The sequence below is a fragment of the Ornithorhynchus anatinus genome, chromosome 5 (assembly GCF_004115215.2).
Source record: "Ornithorhynchus anatinus isolate Pmale09 chromosome 5, mOrnAna1.pri.v4, whole genome shotgun sequence".
Taxonomy (NCBI): domain Eukaryota; kingdom Metazoa; phylum Chordata; class Mammalia; order Monotremata; family Ornithorhynchidae; genus Ornithorhynchus; species Ornithorhynchus anatinus.
The window spans coordinates 8,223,383-8,244,679 of record NC_041732.1 but is presented as its reverse complement, the minus strand read 5'-3'; the positions used below and the strand labels follow the sequence as shown (position 1 = coordinate 8,244,679).

Below are 21,297 nucleotides of genomic sequence, written 5' to 3'. Positions count from 1 at the left end.
GGTCACTCAATTAGAATTGATTGGGAAGCGGCATGGCCTAGTGGAAAGAGCACGGGACCTGGGATCTAATCATAGCGCTGCCACTCGTCTGTTGTGTGACCTTGGAAAAGTCATTTCACTTCCTCTGTGCCTCAGTTACCTCATCTGTAAAACGGGGATTAAGACCGTGCGCCCCATGAGGGACGTGGACTGTGCCCGATCTGATTAGCTTGCATCTACACTAGTGCTTAGTACAGTGCCTGGTACTTAGTAAGCATTTAACGAATACCACAGTTACTACTATTAGAGAAGCAGGATGGCCTAGTGGCAAGTGCATGGCACCGGGAGTCAGAGGATCTGGATTCTAATCCCAGCTCTACCACTTGCCTACTGGGTTAGTTGAGGCATGTCACTTAACTTCACTGGGCCTCGGTTTCCAGGTTCCTTCATCTGTAAAATGGGGGTTAGATACCTGCCCTCCTTCCCACTTAAAGAATGAGCCCCAGGAGGAACACGGACTGTGCCCAATATGATTATCTTATACCTACCCCAGCACTTAGTACAGTGCTTGACACCGTGTCCAACCTGATTATCTTGCATCTACCCCAGTATGGCGAGCCACTTAATTTCTCTGTACCTCAGTTACCTCCTTTGTAAAATGGAAATTAAGACCTTGAACCCCATGAGGGACAGGGACTGTGTCCAACCTGATTACCTTGCATCTACCCCAGTGTGGAGAGTCACTTAATTTCTCTGTGCCTCAGTTACCTCATTTGTAAAATGGCCCTTCTCGGCTGTGTGACTGTGGGCAAGTCACTTCACTTCTCTGTGCCTCAGTTCCCTCATCTGTAAAATGGGGGTGAAGACTGTGAGCCTCACGTGGGACGACCTCATTCCCCTGTATCTACCCCAGCGCTTAGAACAGTGCCCTGCACGTAGTAAGCGCTTAACAAATACCAACATTATTATGTGGAACAGGGACTGTGTCCAACCTGATTACCTTGCATCTACCCCACTGCTTAGAACAGTGCTTGACACATAGTAAGTGCATAACAAATACCATTATTATTATTATTCCAGTGCCTGGCACATAATAAGCACTTAACAGATACCGTTAACAGCAATAGTTAGTGCTTAACCAATACTATTATTATTATTATTGAGCTCAGCACGTCATTTCTACCTGCTAATGGAATCATCTGTGTTACCCACTCTAAAACGGCCATTCTCCCTGAAGTGGTGAACTCTTCCAGAGAGTAAGTCAGTGATCAATAATCAGTTTCCTTGGACTTCTCACCACCTTTGGCCTCTCACGTCGCTGTCTGGAGGTCCTCACCCTCTCTGGTGGGCCTTGGTGGCCCTCAGTGCTGGCAGTCCATGGCAGAGCTCCAGACTCTCCTTAAATAGACAGGAGGACCCCCCCCCCCCCAACCCCCATCTTGCCATTCTGAGGAAGGCTTTTTCACAGTAGGGGTCTGGTGTTCATTCATCCTCTAGACTTACAGTCCACCTAGCCTATAAGCTCACTGTGGGCAGGGAATGCATCTGGTATATTCTTGTGCTGTACTCCCCAGAGCACTTAGTCCAGTGCTCTGCACACAGTACGGACGCAATAAATGCCACTGATTGAGTGATCCAACCCAGGCAAGGGTGATGCTTCTGCCCCATCCCATCTAATAATAATAATAATGATTAGGTATTTGTTAAGCACTTACTATGTTCCAAGCACTGTATTAAGTGTTGGAGGCACTGTACTAAGCACTGGGCACTGCCTCCGCGTGGTTTTCCGGCCCTGGACTCTCCCCCTACTCAGTGGTTCATCCCACTCCATCTTGAACGCATTAGCCTCCCTTGAACACATCCTGGAGATTAAATTTTCCATGGATCAAAATATCTGGTGAGAATAGATCCTCTTTGTTCCACCCCTCCTCCTCTTCCACCAGTTTGAGGCTTCTGAAACCAGACCTGCTATTTCCCCCTCTGACTTGTTCCTGCGAGACTGAAATATTTGGTGAGAAAACCCGGCTTTATGAAAATATTCCGCGGATTGATGTGTATCCGGGACTCAGGTGAAAAGGGGCCGGGCCGGGGCGACGGGGAGAGTTTGGATGGAGAATCTGAGCTCTCGGGACTTAGGGGGTGACTGGCAGTGTCTGGAGAACTCTGAGGTAAAGAGGGAGAGCTTCTACCCTGGATGGGTGGAACAGGTCTGCAATAATAATAATAATAATAATTATGGTACTTGTTAAGTGTTTACTGTGTACCAAGCACTGTTTTAAGTGCTGGGTTAAATGCAAGTTGATCAGCTGGACAAGTCCCTATCCCACATGGGGCTCGCACTCTTAATCCCCATTTTACAGATGAAAGAACTGAGGCACAGAGAAGTGAAGTGACTTCCCAAGGTCACACAGCAGACATGTGGGAGAGCCGGGATGAGAACCCAGGGCCTTCTGATTTCCAGGCCTGTGCTCTATCGACTGGAAGAGCTCTGAAAAAGAAAAGAAAAGCAGAGAATCCAGGGAAAGGCCAAAATATGCTTATGTCTGTCTTCCCCATCAAAGTGAAAGCTCCCTGGGGATAGGAAACTTCCTCGACTTCTGTTACATTTTCCCAAATTCATTGACCCCGGTGGACTTTTAATAACTATCGGTGCTACTATTACTATTCATTCAATCATATTTACTGAGTGCCTACTGTGTGCAAAACACTGCTAGTGCACAGGCCTGGGAGTCAGAAGGATGGATTCTATTCCCAGCTCAGCCACTTGTCTGTTGGGTAACCTTGGGCAAGTCACTTCACTTCTCTGTGCCTCAGTTACTTCATCTATAAAGTGGGGATTAAGCTTGTGAGCCCCATGTTGGACAGGGACTATGTCCAACTTGAATATCTTGTATCTATCCCAGTGCTTAGAACATTGCCTTAAACATGGTAAGTGCTTAACAAAAACCATATCAAAAAAAAAAAAAACCGAGTGACCGAGCCGGGATTAGAACCTAGGTCTCGTGACCCCTGTCCTCTGCTCCTTCCACCAAACTGCCCTGTTTGAGGTGGGGTCTTCAGCCCTCAGCCCCAGCTTCCAAAGGTTTCAGCTGCTTTTTTTTTTTTTTTGAGTACCCAGGAGGTTGTCTACATCCCTTTACCTTTAACTGGGGAAGCATCACTTGGAGATGATCATTTTAAATTTTTTTTTCCTCTCTCCTTCTCCCCCCTCCCTTTTTTTCCCCTCTGTAGCATTTATTAAACACCCACTTCCTAAGTGCTTGGGGAGGTACAAAATAAATAAATTACCTGTCCCCTGCCCTCAAAGGAGACATGACATAAAAATATTTACAACCAAGAGTTGTTAAAATAGATGAGTACCCGTTCATAAGCTTCCTCAGGCTGAGGAAGGTGCAAATAAGTTCATCAGTGCTAAAGTTGGCTGAAGGCTTGAGGGACTGGGAAATCAATCAGAGAAGGCTTGATGTAAGAGGTGGGATTGTAGAAGGGGTCAATCATTCAATCGTATTATTGAGCGATTATTGTGTGCAGAGCGCTGTACTAAATGCTTGGGAGAAGACAATACAGTAGAGTTGGTAGACGTGTTCCTTGCCCACAACGAGTTTACGGTCTGGAGGAGGGATCTGAGTGAGGAGAGAGCTGTGATCTGTCTGATGTGGGAAGGAGAGAATGGCAGAAGTTGTGGCTTTGCCGCCCCTTTAATGACGACTTCGACGGCTTTTGCTCCCAGTTCATTTTAAGACTACCTTGATTTCTGTGGTCTTAAGCACTTGCCTAGCTTACTAAATATAGAATTCCACTGATTCTCCCCAGAAATGATGTCTCTAAGCCGAAGCGCAGCCTTTACGAGGGTCTCTTATTTTTTATAGTATTTGTTAAGAGCTTACCATGTGCCAGGCACCGTACTAACCGCTGGGGTAGATACAAGATAGTTACATTGGACACAGTCCCTTTTCCATATGGGACTCTATCTTAATCCCCATTTTACAGATGAGGGAACTGAGGCAGAGAGGAGTTAAGCGATTTGCCCAAGGTCACTCAGCAGGTAGGTTGTGGAGCCGGAATTAGTACCCAGGTCCTGCACTCCCAGTCCCATCCTCCTTCCACTCGGCCGTTCAAACTGTGGTCTCCCTCCACAAGGGTAAAATGGGGGAGAGCAAAGCACCATCGTTGATCAGAGCCAGAGAGTGTGGATGGTTCAACCTAACCCTTCCCCTCTACCGGGAAAACCAATCAAGTACACGACTTGCTGACCGTAGAATACCGCTTTCCACTCTCTGCCTCACAACCCCGGATCAATGGCCTGTGTAAACTGTAGTGGTGTTTATGGGAAGGGTATTCATTGAGAGCCCCCTGGATGTTTGCACAACTCTCGACAGCCTGTTAATGAAAAACAGTTGACCTCCTTGGGGATTTGGGGCTAGAAACATTCCTTGTAGTTGTAGTTTGGAGGGGAATTTGGTCAGTCAACAGCACTTGTTGAGAACTTTACAGAGTGATATGCACTTATTCACTCTATTCCCAATTTCAGTCCCCCAGCTCTTGTGCACATATCCGTTATTTATTTTAATTGAATGTATTGAGCGCTTACTATGTGTAGAACACTGTACTAAGCGCTTGGGGAAGTACAGTACAACAGAATGAGTAGAACTGCTCTCTGCCCATAAGGCGTTTACAGTCTAGAGAGAGTACTTATGAGATATTTATGAGATATCAGACTACTAGAGAGATACCTTATGTGTATATCTATAATTCTATTTATTTACATTGATGCCTGTTTACTCGTTTTGATGTCTGTCTCCCCCCTTCTTGACTGTGAGTCCGGTGTGGACAGGGATTGTCTGTCTTTAGTGCTGAATTGTATTTTCCAAGTACTTAATACAGTGCTCTGCACAACGTAAGCACTCAATAAATACGAGTGAATGAATGCTTAGACTGTGAGCCCTGATAGGAACTGTGGCCAACCTGATTAACTGTGTCTACCTCAGTGCTTAGAAAAGCTCCTGTCTATTGTAAGCGCTTAACAAATACCACTTTTTTTTTAAAAAAAATTGAGATTCGATACCTGTCCGTCCTCCAGACTGGGAGCCCAGTGGCTTCGCTTCTCCGTGCCTCAGTTACCTCATATATAAAATGGGGATTAAGACTGGGAGCCCAAGTAGGACAGAGACTGTGTCTGACCTGACAGTCTTGTAGCTACCCCTGTGCTTAGTACAGTGGTTGACACCCAGTAAGCGCTTAACAAAAACAAAAACAGTAAACGCTTTACTATTATAAAGGTGGTCAGGGCAGAGACTTGTAGTATAGACTCAAGTGGGGGAGCAACAGAAATAGTCCTGACAGCTCTGTCAACTTTGGAAGACAAAGAGAGCGAGAGAGACACTCTTTCTCTCTCTTAGAGGTTTACCGGGGAATCCATAGGTTTTGCTTCTTGTTGACACAAGAGGTCTCCTCTTCAAGTCTGAAGTGCAGGACCAAGGGAAATAGTACCCTCAGCAACGTCAGTTTAGGAAGCCGAGGAGATGCACGTACACGCATACACACATGCACTTAGAGGATTACCAGGGATTCTATAAGCTCTGACATGAGAGATCTCTTCTTCAAGTCATGTAAGAGAAGAGAAAAATGATTCGTTTCCCACCTGAGCCTAGGGGCCTGGTCTCCAGCATTGCCTGTGCGGCTTTGCTCCCCGGGCTATAGACGTCAGAGACACGATGGTCTTGCAGGGGAGACCCCCCCGAACTTCACCTCCCCTCGGTGTTTCCCCGGGGTTCCCTCCCCCAGTCGGCCGAAGCCCATCCGGCCCTCCATCTCTCCAGAAATGGAAAGAGAGGTTTCTTCAGTTGCCAAGTTTCCAGAGAGATATGCTGACTCTGTCTCCTTAGCCCTGTCATGACAGACCCCGGAATGGGACCCGACTGGTCAGTGGTATTTATTGAGCACTAACTGTATGCAGACCACTGTACTAAGTGCTTGGAAAAGTACAATACAGCAGATTTGGTAGGCATGTTCCCTGCCCACAAGGAGGTTACTGACTTCATCTCTTGGGAACCAAAACAGGACTATTTTTAGACAGGCCTTTCCTCCTTCAGCTGGTTGCTTGGGGGACTGTCTCCAGCTATGTCTCTTCTCTGAGGCGGGCGATCTGACACTTATTTAGCATTAGAGGGACGTTTTGGGATGATGTCGAGTCCTTTTTGAATAATTAAGATATCTCAAGTGCTCCCTCTCTGTGCCAAGCGCCATGCTAAGTGCCGAGATGGATACGAATTCATCAGATTGAACACAGACCCTGTCCCACACAGAGCTCACAAACTAAGAGAGATGGAAAGCAGGGATCTTCTCACCACCATTTTACAAATGAGGAAACAGAGGCCCAGAGAGTCTGTGACAGACTGAAGGTCATACAAAGTCCTCTTTTCCTTTTCTTCAACTCCCTTCTGCAACGCCCTGACTTATTCCCTTTATTCTCCCCCTTCTCCCAGCCCACAACCTTCCTGTCCGTATCTGTCACTTATTTATATTTATATATTCGTATTTATATTAATGTCTGTCTCCTCCTCTAGACTGTGTGCTCCTTATGGGCAGGGAATGTGTCTTTGATAATGTTATATTGTACTCTCCCAAGTATAGTGCTCTGCACACAGTAAGCACTCACATGTGATTGACTGACTGATAGAATGACTGCCAGATTGTACTGGGCCTAGTGACACAGGCTGGGACCACCGTAGAAGAGATAAAAACGTTCTGAAACAAGGAGGGAAAATACAGTATCGGGCGGAAACTGGATGGAAACTCACTCAATATTGATTGATTTCATATTAATATCTGTCTCCCTTTCTAGACTGTAAGGTCATTATGGGAAGGGAACATGTCATATAATTCTTTTGTATTGTACTCTCCCAAGCACTTAGTACAGTGCTCTGCACAAGGTATATACTAAGTAATTGCAGCTGATTGATTGAGAGTGCCTTGGAACTGGTGGAAGAACCATGGCAGGGATACATAGCAGGGGCCACAGACCTGATCTGAGCCCAGAGGAACTGGATTCTAATTCTGGCTCTGCTACTTTGTTGCTGTGTGATCTTGGGCAAGTCATTTCACTTTGCTGGGCCTCAATTTCCTCAAGGGAGTCACACTCTAGAGGGGAGGGAGAATAGATATGTAATTCCCATTTGCAGATGAGGAAACTGAGAGCCATAAAAGTTAGGTGACTTGCCCAAGGTCACCCAGCTGTCCAGTAGCAGAGCTAGGATTAGAGTCCAAGTTCTCGGACACCCAATAGCTTGACTTTAAAGGAGTGAAGAGTGCAGTCTGGGCTTTAGTAGGAGATTAGTGAGCAAAGGGAAGAGGGGGCAAGGTGATCGAGGCCCTGGGGAATGGGGATAAAAGCATCATTTTTTTATGGTATGTGTTAAGTGCTTACTACGTTGTCAGGCACTGTACTAAGCACTAGGCTGGATATAAGTTAATCAGGTTGGAAACAGTTCCTACCCCACATAGGACTCAGTCCACTTTTTACAGATGAGGTAACTGTGCCACAGAGAAGTGAAGTGACTTGCCCAAGGTCACACAGCAGACGAGTGGCAGAGCCAGGACTAGAATCCGGGTCCTTCTGACTTCCAAGCTCGTACTCTATCCAGTAGGCCACACTGCTTCTGTTGAGGAGCAGGCCTCTGACCTTTCTGTCCCTGCAAAGGACAGGATTGAAAACCTCTTTGAGTGGGGAAGAATCCAGTGGCTTTTCAAATCTTACCAAAAATTGAGGTTCATTTAGTTGAGCTTGCAAGTCCAAGGGGTCTGGGCTTCTTTCTGAGTCAGCCTCCCCATTCCCAGTTCTTGGCAAAGAGACCCAAGTGGTAGAGACATCCCTCTGGAAGATTAGACCTAATTGGACTTGGTCTGAATCACTGAAAAGAGAAAGCCTCAATCTTCAACTCTGCCAGTCAGCAAGGGAAGCATCTGATGAGAGAGTTCTCTTCTGGAGAGCTGATGTCATCCAGACATATTATTCATCAGGTAAAATAACAGCTAGATTTCAGAGAGCTTGAAGCAGTGTGGCCTAGTGGAAAGAGCCTAGACCTGGGTGTCTGAGGACCTGCGTTCTAATCCAGGCTCCACCACTCGCCTGCTGTGTGACCTTGGGCAAGCCATTTTGCTTCTCTTTGCCTCAGTTTCTTCTCTGTAAAATGAGGATTCAATACTTGTTCTTCCTCCTACTTAGACCACTAGTGCTATGTGGAGCGGGGACTACATCCAACCTGCTGATCATGTATCTACCCCAGAGCTTAGTACAGCGCTTGGCACAGAGAAAGAGCTTAAGAAATGCCAGTAGATGCTATTTTTGGCTGGGATCAGATGCTGCCTTCAAAGCAAATCAGGTCTCTTTACATTTATGGATTTAGATGGGGTGATGGTCACGAGCAATGCCTAGACCCTCTATAGGGAAATCCAGTCCTTTACTGTCCCAAAGCCCTTCCTCAGACCTAAGACTTGGTCACTCGTGGGTTTTACCGAGGTCTGGTGGCATCCAAATTGGGCAGGGCATGGGCAGACCTTGTTAAGCGCTTACAATGTGCCAGGCACTATTCTAAGCAATTGGGGTAGATACAAGCTAATCAGATTGGACACAGTTCATATTCCTCATGGGGCTCCCAGTCTGAATCCCCATTTTACAGAGGAGGTAACTGAAGCCCAGAGAAGTGAAGTGACTTGCCCAAGGTCACCCAGAAGACAAGTGGCGGAACTGGGATTAGAACCCAGGTCCTTCTCACTCCCAGGCCCGGGCTCTAGCCACTAGGCCATGCCCATCCTCCAACTCAGTGTATAAGTTCATTTAATCATACATTGGATTATTTCTTTTGATTGCTCCAGGAATATTTTTAAGATTCGCTTGCCTTTAGAGTATAAAATTCTTGTGGTCAGGGAATGTTATACTCCTTTGTTTTGGACTTTCCAAGCATTTAATCCAGGGCATTGTGCTAAGTAGCACTCAGTAAATACTATTACTACTACTAATAGGTTGAGGAGAACTAGAAAAGACCAGAAGTTTTGCCTTGTCTGCTTCTCCCTCCCTTGTCTAGACGTTTCCAGATCATGCCTCCTCCTGTTGAGGGGAAAACTGGGTCAGACGGCCCAGCCCAACCAAGATTCATTCCTGATTGGTCCCTGCAGTTTTTCCTTTACCCCACCTCCTTTCCTCTTTCTTCCTTCTCTTCCACTCCATCACAGAATTCACAAGTTGAGTCCGAGCTCCAAGAGGAGAATAACACCCCCTCCTCCCAGCAGTATGACTGTCCTCGCCTCCAAAAACATGACCATCCCCACCCCCGGCAACGTGACCATCCGCCCCCCCTTAGGAACCATGCCACAGCAGCAGGGTCGACCGCAGCCCCAATAACATGGGGGTCCCCGCCCTCCAAGCAACATTGGTACCCCCGTGCCCCAACAACATGGCCACACTCATCGCCCAGTAACCCAGCTGCCCTCACCTCCCCAGCGACATGGCCACCTCCACGCCCGGCCTCCCCTCCCCCTATCTCTGGCAACATGGCCACCTCCACGCCACCCATATCTCTGGCAACATGGGCGCCCACCCCCCGGCAACATGGCCTCCCACACTCCCAGCAACATGGTCACCCAATCCTCCGGCAATATGGATTAGTGAGGGAATCGGGAGAAATGACGGTGGAAGGCTGTGGCAGGCATTAAGTTTATCTTTCCCTAGTCCTGCCTGGTACTCCACAGGACACCTCTTGCCCCAAGGCTGGGCCCCAACACAGGGTCCTCCCTTCCCAGCTCTTCCCAAGATCAACTAGGTCAGAGCAGGGGGAGGCCACATCTGGCTCCGTCACAAGGACTCCTCTGCAGGAGAACAAACTGCTACTTTATTTTTGAAAGGCCCATTTAAGCAGGCAGTGGGGGTGGGAGGTGGGGAAGGGGAAATATTTGCCGGAGGTGCCACATTTTTCATCGCTAAAGAATCTGGTGAAAACCTGATTCCTTTACACTTTGTGGCCAGTCTCCCCCGCCGTCGGAATTTTAGAACCAATTTTCTGGGGTCCGTGACTCACAGCCCCTGAAGAAATTCAGCCGCCTTCTCTTGGGACCTTTTGGGTTTATTGTTTGATGGCCACGGCGGGGAGGATAGCAGCTCTGTCCTAAGCAGACGTGACAAGGAACCGGCCCGAAGACAAACTACTATATAAGGATTGAGGGTAGAGGCTGCGGGAAGAGGGAGTCATGCCAATTCTCCCTGAGCAATTTAGCCGCTCTCTGTGGTGAACTTGACATTTTTTTTACGAACGTCAACGGTTACCCCATTACGAAGAGGAGGGTTTGGGGCCTGAAATCCGAAGCCCAGCAGAAGAGCCATTGAGATCACTGACAGGATTGGGGCACTCTCTGAAATGTGTCGGAGAGCTGCCCGCTTCCTGTATTTTTTTTTTATGGTATTTGTTAAGGGCTCACTGTGTGCCGGGCACTGTACTAAGTGCTGAGCTAGATACAAACTAATCAGAATAGACAAGGTCCCTGTTCCACATGGGGCTCATAGGTCTTAATCCTCATTTTGCAGATGAGTAAACTGAGGCCTAAAGAAGTGAAGTTACTTGCTTAAGGTCATACGGCAGGTATACGGTGGAGCCAGGATTAGAATCAGGTTGTTCTGACTTCCACTAGGCCATGCTGCTGCTATGCTTCTGTCTGATATGAAGGGGGAGGGAGTTCTAGGACCGAGGGAAGGAAGGGTAGTTTAGGGAAGCCCAGTTTTATTCAGGACAGTTCCATTTTCAGCAGGTGTGTCCCCTGACTGGTACAGAAACAGAGACTCGGATGATATCACCTGCATCTCAGTGTCTGAGCTCTCAGGGTGCTGTTTGCAGCCACGCTGGAAGTGCAGAGGGGCCAGAAGTCCCCTGCTCTTGTGTTTTTTGGACCGTGGAGTTGGGAGGAGAAGATTTGGGTGTATTTTTGTTTTCTTCATGGTATTTGTTAAGCTCTTACTGTGTGTCAGGCACTGTACTAAGCACTGGGGTCTCGTCTTGTCTTATGCTGTCGAGTCGTTTCCGACCTATGGAGATAGCACAGACACGTCTCTCCCAGAACGCTCCGTTCTCCATCTACAATCATTCTGGTAGTATATCCGTAGAGTTTTCTTGGATACAAGTTAATCAGATTGGACACGGGCCCTGTCCCGTCTGGGGCTCACAGTCCAAGTAGAAGGGAGAACAGTAGAGCTGAGGTAAAAGAAGTTAAGTGTCTTGCCCAAGGTCACACGGCAAGGAATTAGCAGAGCTGGGATTAGAACCCAGATCTTCTGACTCCCAGGCTTGTGCTTTTTCAATAAGCCATGCTGATTCTCACTGCAAGTACTCAACGAACACCCCAAGAAGGAGAAAAATCATTTGAGGAAAGCAAAAAAGTTGACTTGAAATTTCAACTATCTCCACTTCGAAGGCGGGGAAAGCTGGGGTAGGTGGATTTGAAGGGGGAGGGAGTTTTTTTGATTTTTTTTTCTAGTGATATTTGTTAAGTTTGTCAAATACTGTTCTAAGCGCTAGGGTAGGTACAAGTCAATTAGTCCCTGTCCCATATGAGGCCTCACAGTCTAAGTAGGAGGGAGAAAATGAATCCCCATTTTACAGTTGAAGAAACTGAGTCCCAGAGAATTGAAGTGACTTGCCCAAGGTTACGCAACAAGCAACTGGTAGAGCCGATGCTAGAACCCAGGTCCTTCCGACTCCCAGGCCCGTGCTCGTTACACTAGGCCATTCTGCTTCTCCCGCTGCTTCTGAGCAGGGTGGTGAGCCGCAGTTGAGAATGAGGCAGAGGGAGAGGCTGCCCGCCCTCTTCCAGTCAAGCAATCATTCGATGGTATTTACTGGGTGCTTACTGTGTGAAGAGCACTTTTACTAAGAGCTTGGGAGAATACAACAGAACAATATAATGGACACATCCCCTGCCCACAATAAGCTTCCACTTTCCAGCGGGTGAGATGACCTTTTCCGGACACAGTGGAGCATTCGGTGCCAGCTCCGGTGAAAGTTCTGGAGAGAGGCCAACCACATTTTTAATCCTCCCAGTAGCCACCTACCGTGCTTCCCAGCCAGGGCACCATCTGCCTGGAAAATAGAAGGCTCGGGCCCCGTCCAGGTTCCCGTTAAGAGGAAAAGTCAGGATGACCCAACCCGGCACCTGAGAGTCACGCGCTCCGTTTTTAAATTGAAAAGAATGCCGGAGCCTTTCGCTGCATAAACAGCCATAAAAATAAGTAGCCAAAATGGCCAGCGTCTAGACAAGCACATTTTATAGGCCCAGTTAATTGGGCGACTCACGGCAGGTCAAAAATTAGGCAAATGTAATAGGTGGATATATTTAGATCCTTGTCATTATCCGGCTCTGTGGGGACCCTTTCTCCTGCTGATTTTGCAGGAGCTTAATTTCAGACAGCCTTCTGTTGAGCGTAAAAGGCTTTATTCTTTCCTGGTGGTTGTGGAGCCCCAGGAGCCCCTGTGTTCTACTTGCCCCCACGCTTCGAAACTTTCCTGAAGGCACCTCTCCTCCGAGAGGCCTTCCCTGACTGAGCCCTCTTTTCACCTTCTTCTGCTCCCTTCTGCGTCGCCCTGACTCGCTCCCTTTATTCATCTTCCCCTCCCATCCCCACAACACTCAGTGTCCATATCTGTAATATATCTATTTGTATTCATGTCTGTCTGCCCCTGTAGACAGTCAGCTCACTGTGGGCAGGGAAAGTGTCTGTTCGATTGTACTCTCCCAAGTGCTTAGTACAGTGCTCTGCGCATAGTAAATGTTCAATATGATTGACTCCTGTCATTGGAAGGAGGTTAGAAAGCTTCACCTAAGACCTACTGAGGCCTCCTCATCCCTTCTGCAAATGGGAAAGTCCACCCTTTTCTCCCTAAATCCATCTGTAATGTGGCCTAGTTGAAAGTACGTGGGCCTGGAGTCAGAGGACCTAGGTTCTAATCCCAGCTCTCCTCCAGCCTGCTGTGTGACCTTGGGCAAGTCACATCCCATCTCTAGGCCTCAGTTATCTCATCTATAAAAATTTAAGTTTCCAACAGGTTGCCTGCTTAGAGAAAGAACATTTCTCAGGCTAACTGAGGTGGTCATCCAAGCAAATCAGTACAACTAGGGAAGGGAATGTGTCTATCAACTCTGTTATGTCGTTATATTGTACCCTTGTATTCTATATTGTTAAAAAGAGAAGCAGCGAGCCTTAGTGGAAGGAGCCACAGGGCTGGGGAGTCAGAAGATATGGGTTCTAATCCTACCTCCTCAACCCACATCCTGCTTCTGGCTTGAACTCCCTCCCTCTCCATTTCTGACAAACGATCACTTTCCCCACTTTTAATGCTTTATTTTATAAATTTCATAAATTATTTCACAAATACATCTCCCCCAAGAGGACTTCCCTGACTAAGCCCTTTTTTCCTTTTCTCCCTTCCCCTTCTGCATCCCCCTTGCACTAGCATTTGCACAATTTATTCACCCCTCTTTCAGCCTCATAGCACTTATGTACGTTGTATTTATGTAGTTATCTCCCCATCTCTCGCCTCATACTCCTTTCCAAACTTCTTGAGCAAGTTGTCTATACCCACTGTCTCTAGTTCCTCTCCTCTAATTCTCTTCTTGACATCTTCCAATCTCACTTCCACCTCCTTCACTCCACAGATACTACCCTCTCAAAGGTCACTAGTGATCCCCTTCTTGCCAAATCCAAAGGCCCCTGCTCCATCCTATTCTGCCTTGACTGCTCAGCTGCCTGTGACACTGTCGACCACCCCCTTCTCCTGGAAACATATCCAAGCTTGGGTTCACAGCCTCCTCCTATCTCTCCGGGTGCTCATTCTCAGTCTCTTTCACCGGCTCCTCCTCTATTTCCCTTTCCGTTTCCAACAGATGATCACTCCTCCCACCTTCAAAGCCTTATTGAAGGCACATCTCTTAATAATAAATTATTATTATCATAAAAAGAAACACAATTGATTAGTTGGTTCTAATCCTGGCTCTGCCACTCGTCTGCTGTGTGACCTTGGGTAAGTCACTTCACTGTGCCTCAGTGACCCCATATATAAAATGGGGATTAAGACAGCGAGCCCTATGTGGGGCATGGACTGTGTCCAGCTCAATTTACTCCAGCGCTAAGAACGGTCCCTGGCACATAGTAAGTGCTTAACAAATGCCATAAAAAAGTTACTCTCTTTAGGCCTCTCCTGCCTTCTCTCTGCTCCACTTTCCCTCCCAACAGGGTCTCCACCTGTTCCAAGATGAGTTCCTCAAGTTGCTGAAAGCCAGAACCTATTCCTATTAAACTGTAAGCTTGTTATGGGCGGGGAACACATCTGCGAGTTCTGTTGTATTGAATTCTCCCAAGTGCTAAGTACAGTGCTCAGCACATAGTAAGCACCCAAAAAATACCATCGCTTGATTGATTGATTTTTCTTTTTTTGCGACCTAGGCTGGTGGTGGGAGCCCCCTATGAAACCAGCGGGCACCAGAGGACCGGAGATGTTTACAAATGCCCGGTGATCGAAGGCAACTGCACCAAGCTCAACTTAGGTATTTGGGCTGCTGCCCTGGCCGGCTCTCCGGGGGTGGGGGATGGGCTGGGCAGGTAATTGTTAAGCACTTACTGTGCGCCAAACACCGTTCTAAGCGCTGTGGTAGATGCAAGTTAATCAGAAAGGACACAGTCCCTGTCCTACATGGGGTTCCCAGTCGGGGAGGGAGAACAGGTATTCTACTTCCATTTTCAGGTGAGGAAACTGAGGCACTGAGAAGTCAAGTGACTTGCTCCTTCTAGACGATAAGCCCCATCTAGACCCTAGGCTCATTTTGTTCAGGGAATGGGTCTGCTAATTCTGTTGTACCATACTCTCCCAAGCGCCTAGTACAGTGCTCGGCACCTAGTAAGCACTCAATATATGGCCTTGATTGATTGGATTAGAAGATAGGCTCTCTGGCTGTTTGTCCTGTGCTCTTTCCAGGAGGCCACACTACTTCTCTTGGTCTTAAATATACCCAGCGGTGGGCGCACACACACAAAAAAAGCTTCTCAATATCAATGGAAATGATAGTCTCCCAGTCTCACTTAAATGCGGCTTGAAATCTGGTCAGGCTAAAAGTTATTATAGGTGAAATTTTGCTCTGCCTGATATGGCCTGGTGTGAGAATCGTCTCTCGGAGACAGGAGAGAAAAGGTTCCATCTGTCATTCGTGGCTGAGGTTATTATTCGGGGCTTTAGTGAGCACTCTTTAAGGAATTCTGCAAACTCTTGTTTACAGCCCGTGTTCTCCTGCAATAGCCATCCACTGTTACGGTCATTACTTAGTGCACTGGGGCTTATGAGGCTTGGCTGGGGCTTCGTTTGTGTGGAGTGAGACAGTTTCCAAGGTGAGGGAAGCATTTCTTCATCAATAATCAGTCCCCTGTTTTCGCAACAGAGAATCGAGGACTGCCAGATAACCCTCCTGAGGCCTTTGCTCTGACTGATCAGCACGGAGGAAGTTGGCAATTCAGAGTGTAGAAGGTCGCTTAAGTCCACGCAGTGTGCTGTGGATTTACTAAGAGGGGAGGAAGCAATCTGTCCTCTAGACTGGAAGCTCGTTATGGTCAGGAAATGTGTCTGCCAATTCTGTTGCATTGGACCCTCCCAAGAACATAGTTCAGTGCTCTGCACATAGTAAATGCTCAATAAATTCAATTGATTGATTGATTTTTATATTGTACTTTCCCAGGAGCTTCAGTTCAGTGCTCTGGCACTCAATAAATGCCACTGTGATGATTAACTGAAGAAAGTTGCACCCTTTAATTGAGCTGCAGACTTTTATAAGAATAACAACAGTAATTTTTAAGTGTTTACTAAATGCCACACTTGAAACTGGGGTAGTTACAAGTTAATCAGTCCCTGTCCCACTTGGGGCTCACAGTCTAAGCGGGAGAGAGAATAGATATCTTATCTCCATTTTATTGATGAGAAAACTGAGGCACAGAGCTGTTAAGTGACTTGCCCAAGGTCACACCGCAGGCAAGTGGCAGAGCCAGAATGAGAACCCAGATCCTCTGATTCCCATACCTCCTCTGATGGGCGGGAAAGTGTTTGCCGACTCTCCTCCCTCAGCGGCGGGGGGCGGTTGGTCATTCGACCCCGGCAGGCTTCCGCCAGCTCCAGGATTGTCGGTCTTATCCCGACCATCCCCATCCTCCCATCCCAGCTGACCGTGAGACTCCACATTCCACGACTCCATCCTCTGGCCCCCGGCATGGGAGAGAAGTCAAGGGAAGCAACACTGAAGGATTAGGAAATCCTTGGGTTTCCAGAACAGCTTCATTACGCTCTCTAGATCTTCCCCCGTTGATCCTTACACCAACTCCTGGACGGGGTCGGGCCCTGGGTTTCACCAGGAAACCGTTGGGCTTCCCCTGATCTTTCCGTGGGACCCAAAGAAAGGAAGTTGAAGGAACGGAATGCTGTCAAAAGAAAGGTCTCAGAATATATGGAGCCAAACTGACAGTCAGTCCATGTCACATGGGGTTGCTCCAGACAATTATCATTCAATGCTGCTGAGGTCACGAGTTCAGGTCGAAGCCAGGGTGGACGACAAGAGTTTTTTTTTTATGGTATTAAGACGATGAGTTGGGTTTTTTTTTAATTTTACTTGTTATGCCCCCTCTCAGGGTCACACCTGGAGAGTTTCCAGTACTCTACAAGCAGCGTGGCTCAGTGGAAAGAGCACGGGCTTTGGAGTCAGAGGTCATGGGTTCAAATCCCAGCTCGGCCATTTGACAGCCGTGTGACTTTGGGCAAGTCACTTAACTTCTCTGTGCCTCAGTTACCTCATCTGTAAAATGGGGATTAAGACTGTGAGCCCCACGTGGGACAATCTGATTCCCTTGTGTCTACCCCAGCGCTTAGAACAGTGCTCGGCACATAGTAAGCGCTTAGCAAATACCGACATTATTATTACAAGTCTCGGCTACGGGGGGGAGAGTCAAGCAGAGAGGCCTATCATTTTCCTAACTTGGCCAGTCACTAAAGAGTGAAAGGCAATCTGCTACAAGTCAAAACTCACCCAGGCTGGACAGCAGTGGCATGGGAGAGAGTCGAGGGGGAGAGACTTGAGTTTACTGCATGGAAAACAGCAGTGGTAAACCACTTCCGGATTTTTACCAAGGAAACTCTATGACTACGCTACCAGAACTATTGCAGACGGAGAGCGGGGCGTTCTGGGAGAGATGTGATGTCGCTGTGGGCCGGAAAGGACTCGACAGCATAAGACAGGACTAGTTATGCACTTACTATGTGCCAGGCACTGTACAAAGCCCTGGGGTTAGATAGAAGATCTTCAGGTAGGCCATAGTCCCTGTCCACATGGGACTCACGGTTTTAATCCCCATTTTCCAGTTGAGGGAACTGAGGTACAGAGCAGTGAAGCAACCTGCCCAAGGTCACACAGCAGACAAGTGGTGGAGCCAGGATTAGAACCCAGGTCCTTTGGTCTCCCAGGACTATGCTCTAGCCACTAGGCCATGGTGCTTCTCCATTATCTTCTGATTTTAGGAAGGCTGTGTGGTGTGGGGATTCAAGGATTGTTCCCGGAGTGATTGTGTTTAATAGGAATGCAGAAATATGAAGGAGGGAATCATGGTTCTAGATTGGCCAGGGTCGTTCGCATTTGGGACAGCAGGAATCAAATTTGGAGGGTCACTTTCTGGCCACTGTTGAAGCAGCAGGCTTGGGGGTAGGTCACAGGACCTGGGTTCTAATCCTGACTCTGCCACTTGCCTGCTTGGTGACCTCAGGCAAGTCACTTCACTTCTCTGTGCCTTAATTCCTCCCCCTGCCAACTGAGACCATGAGTCCCCTGAGGGACAGGGACTGTGTCCAACCTGACTATCTTGTATCTACTGTAGCACTTAGAATGGTGCCTTTCATACAGTAAGGGCTTAACAAACACCACAATTATTATTATTGTTAAAAACCGTCCCACAAAACAGGCAAAGTGCAAAATGCCACACCCTCTCACGTCTGCCTAGAGAGTAACAAAAGTGGCATTTTGCCAAATCCCAGCTATTCATTAGTCCTTGTGAAACGTTGGCACCTTTCTGGGAGGGTCAAAAGGTTGAAGAAGAGGTGGGTCAGAACTGTGGGAAGCTGCGTGGCCTAGTAGATAAAGCACAGGTCTGAAAGTCAGAAGGATCTGGGTCCTAATTCCGGCTCCGCTACTTGTCTGCTGTGTGTCCTTGGACCAATCACTTCACTTCTCTGGGCCTCATCTGTAAAATGGGAATTGAGACGGTGAGCCCTGTGTGAGACAGGGACATAGTCCAACCTGATTTGATTGTATCCATCCCATGACTTAGTACGATGCCTGGCACATAGCGCTTAACAAATACCATGATTATTATCATTATTATTCTGTTCCACCAACTCTCAGAGTCTCTCTAGAAGACAGGAACTGAAATCAGGCCAGACCCTGAGTCTTCCTCCTCTCCCAAGCAATTAGTGCACTGCTCTACACACAGAAAGTGCTGAATAAATGCTGTAAATTAACTGATTAATTGGTTCCCCCAAAGGGAAAAGAGGAGATGGGAGTTGCACGTTCTCATTTCACTCCTCAGTAGGTGCCATGTTATTATTTTCATTATTATTATTATCAGTCAGTCAATCAATATCATTTATTGAGGGTTTTCTGTGTGCAGAGCACTGTACTAAGCACTTGGGAGAGTACAGTATACCAGAGTTAGTTGATATGTTCCCAGTCTACAGCAATATTATAGTCTAGAAGGGGATTATTATCTATAATTATCTATGATCAGTATTGTTTATTATCAGCAGCTCTGGTGAAAAATTTGGAGGGAGAGGTGGTTGCGTTTATTGGTGAATGAGAGTTTGGATTGTCCATGGATTTCAGTGTTGACACGGTGAGCCCATCACTGGGCAGGGATTGTCTCTATCTGTTGCCAAATTGTACATTCCAAGCACTTAGTACAGTGCTCTGCACATAGTAAGCGCTCAAAAAATGCTACTGAATGAATTATCCCCTTTCAATCACCCCTTCCCTCCACAGACCACCAGGCATTGGAGGTACAAGGATAGGAGGGCAGAATTTGGTCTATCCGTATAATAATAATAATAATGATAATAATAGTAGTTATGGTATTTGTTAAGTGCTTACTATGTGGAGGCACTGTACTGGGAAGGATACAGGTAAATCGAGTTGGATACCATCCCTGTCCCATTCGGGGCTCATAGTTTCAGTCCCCATTTTACAGATAAGATAACTGAGGCCCAGAGAAGTGAAGTGACTTGCCCAAGATCCCACAGCAGACAAGTGGCAGATCTGGGATCAGAACCCATGACCTTCCGACTCCCAAGCCTGTGCTCTATCCATTACACCGTGTGGTCTGCTTGGTGTTTTACACCTTGTCTCAATATAATAATAATGATAGTATTCGTTAAGCCCTTCCTATGTGCCAAACACTGTGTTACACACTGGAGTAGATAGGATTAGGTCACGCACAGCCCCTGTCCCATCTCGGGCTCACAGTCTGGGGGTGGCGGGGGAGGGGGGAGAACATATCTATAATCCCCATTTTACAGTTTAGAAAACTGAGATGCAGAGAAGCGACTAGACCAGAATCACACTGCAGGCAAGTGGGCAGGGCCAGGATCTGAACCCAGGTCTCCTGTCTCCTGGGCCTGTGCTCGTTCCACTAGGCCGCGCCAAGTCACAACGAGAAGCAGCGTGGCTCGGTGGAAAGAGCCTGGGCTTGGGAGTCAGAGGTCGTGGGTTCTAATCCCCGTTCCGCCACTAGTCAACTGTGTGACTTTGGGCAAGTCATCTAACTTCTCCGTATCTCAGTTACCTTATCTGTAAAATGGGGATGAAGACTGTGAGCCCTACGTGGGACAACCTGATTACCTTGTATCTACTCCAGCGCTTAGAACAGGGCTTGGCACCTAGTAGCGCTTAACAAATACCAACATTGTTATTATTACCTCATCTGTAAAATGGGGGTTAAGACTGTGAGCTCCATGTGGGTCAACCTGATTACCTTTTATCGACCCTAGCACTTGGAAAAGTGCTTGGCACATGGTAAGCGCTTAACAAATCCCGTAATTATTATTAATAACTCTAGAACTGAATGGGAACAAGGTGAGGAACAGATGGAATTCAGGTATAAAAGCAAGAAAACAGATTCCCTTGGAGCCCGTTTCACCGGGAGCTTTCCTGGAGAGTTGATGGGGCAGAAAGAAGCAAGTCTACCCTTGGGGAGTTCAAAATCAGAGCCATAAAGCTGTAAAACATTTGAGGTCGTTATATCATCTTTGAAAAGCCTCCAGTGGCGCTGAGGGACTCAGTCATGTGTGCTGGATGCCAGAAGGCATTAAAATTAACATCTCGAAGGCGGACATTTTTGGAGATTCCCAATTTTCAGGCGTTTCAGAGGCCGTTTCAGAGGAAATTGAATAGCCACAGGAAGGAGTTACGCTGCCTGTGGGATTCATCCCTCAGGAGAAGACGGAGAACGAGGAAGCGATGTGAAAGTTTTCCTCAGTAATTTCCGTGCAGCTGGGTTTTCTCTGGGTGCCATCCCTAAAATAGGAAGCTCCTCTTCCTTATATGATGGGATTTGTTAAGCGCTTACTACATGTCAAGTACTGTTCTAAGTGTTGGGGTAGATACAAGCTAATGAAATTGGACACAGTCCCTGTCTCACGCGGGGCTCACGGTCTTAATCCCCATTCTACAGATGAGGTAAGTGAGGCAAAGAACAGTGAAGTGATTTGACCAAAGTCACATAACAGACAAGTGATGGAGTCGGCATTAGAACCCAGATCCTTCTGACTCCCAGACCCGGGCTCTATCCGCTAGGCCAGTGCTGTCTCTGCACATAGTAAGCGCTCAATAAATACTATTGAATGCATGAATGAATGTTTCCCATCATTCATGGGGAGAGTGAGCCATGGCCTTCCTGAGATGTCCCTGGTGGCCACTCCAGTGGGAAGTTGAGGACCACCTGGAGTGGGATGGGATGCCGGAGAGCATCGAGAGGTCGGGTGGCTTTTTAAGGGAAATCCCCCCCGGTTCTTAGGATAGTCGGATGCTCCCCTGAACTGAAGGAATCAAGTAAATGCCCTTCCAGTCGATCCCTCGGGAGTATTGATTGAGCACCTGCTGTGTGCAGAACACTGAACTAAGTGCTTGGCAGAGTACAATAAGACTTGTAGATGTGCTTTCCGCCCTCGAGATGCTTACCAGGGAAGAGGAGCGGCCTAGTGGAAAGGG

General features: G+C 47.5%; 1 protein-coding gene across 2 annotated transcripts in view; it reads left to right on the top strand.

Moving 5' to 3' along the window:
• The window catches only part of ITGA11 (integrin subunit alpha 11), a 198,807-nt gene that overhangs the window by 115,582 nt on the left and 61,928 nt on the right, over positions 1 to 21,297 (top strand). For both annotated transcript variants that reach the window (XM_029066654.2, XM_029066653.2), the window contains exon 3: positions 14,462 to 14,562. In XM_029066654.2, the coding sequence (XP_028922487.1) occupies positions 14,462 to 14,562 (101 nt within the window). The remainder of the gene's footprint in view (positions 1 to 14,461; positions 14,563 to 21,297) is intronic.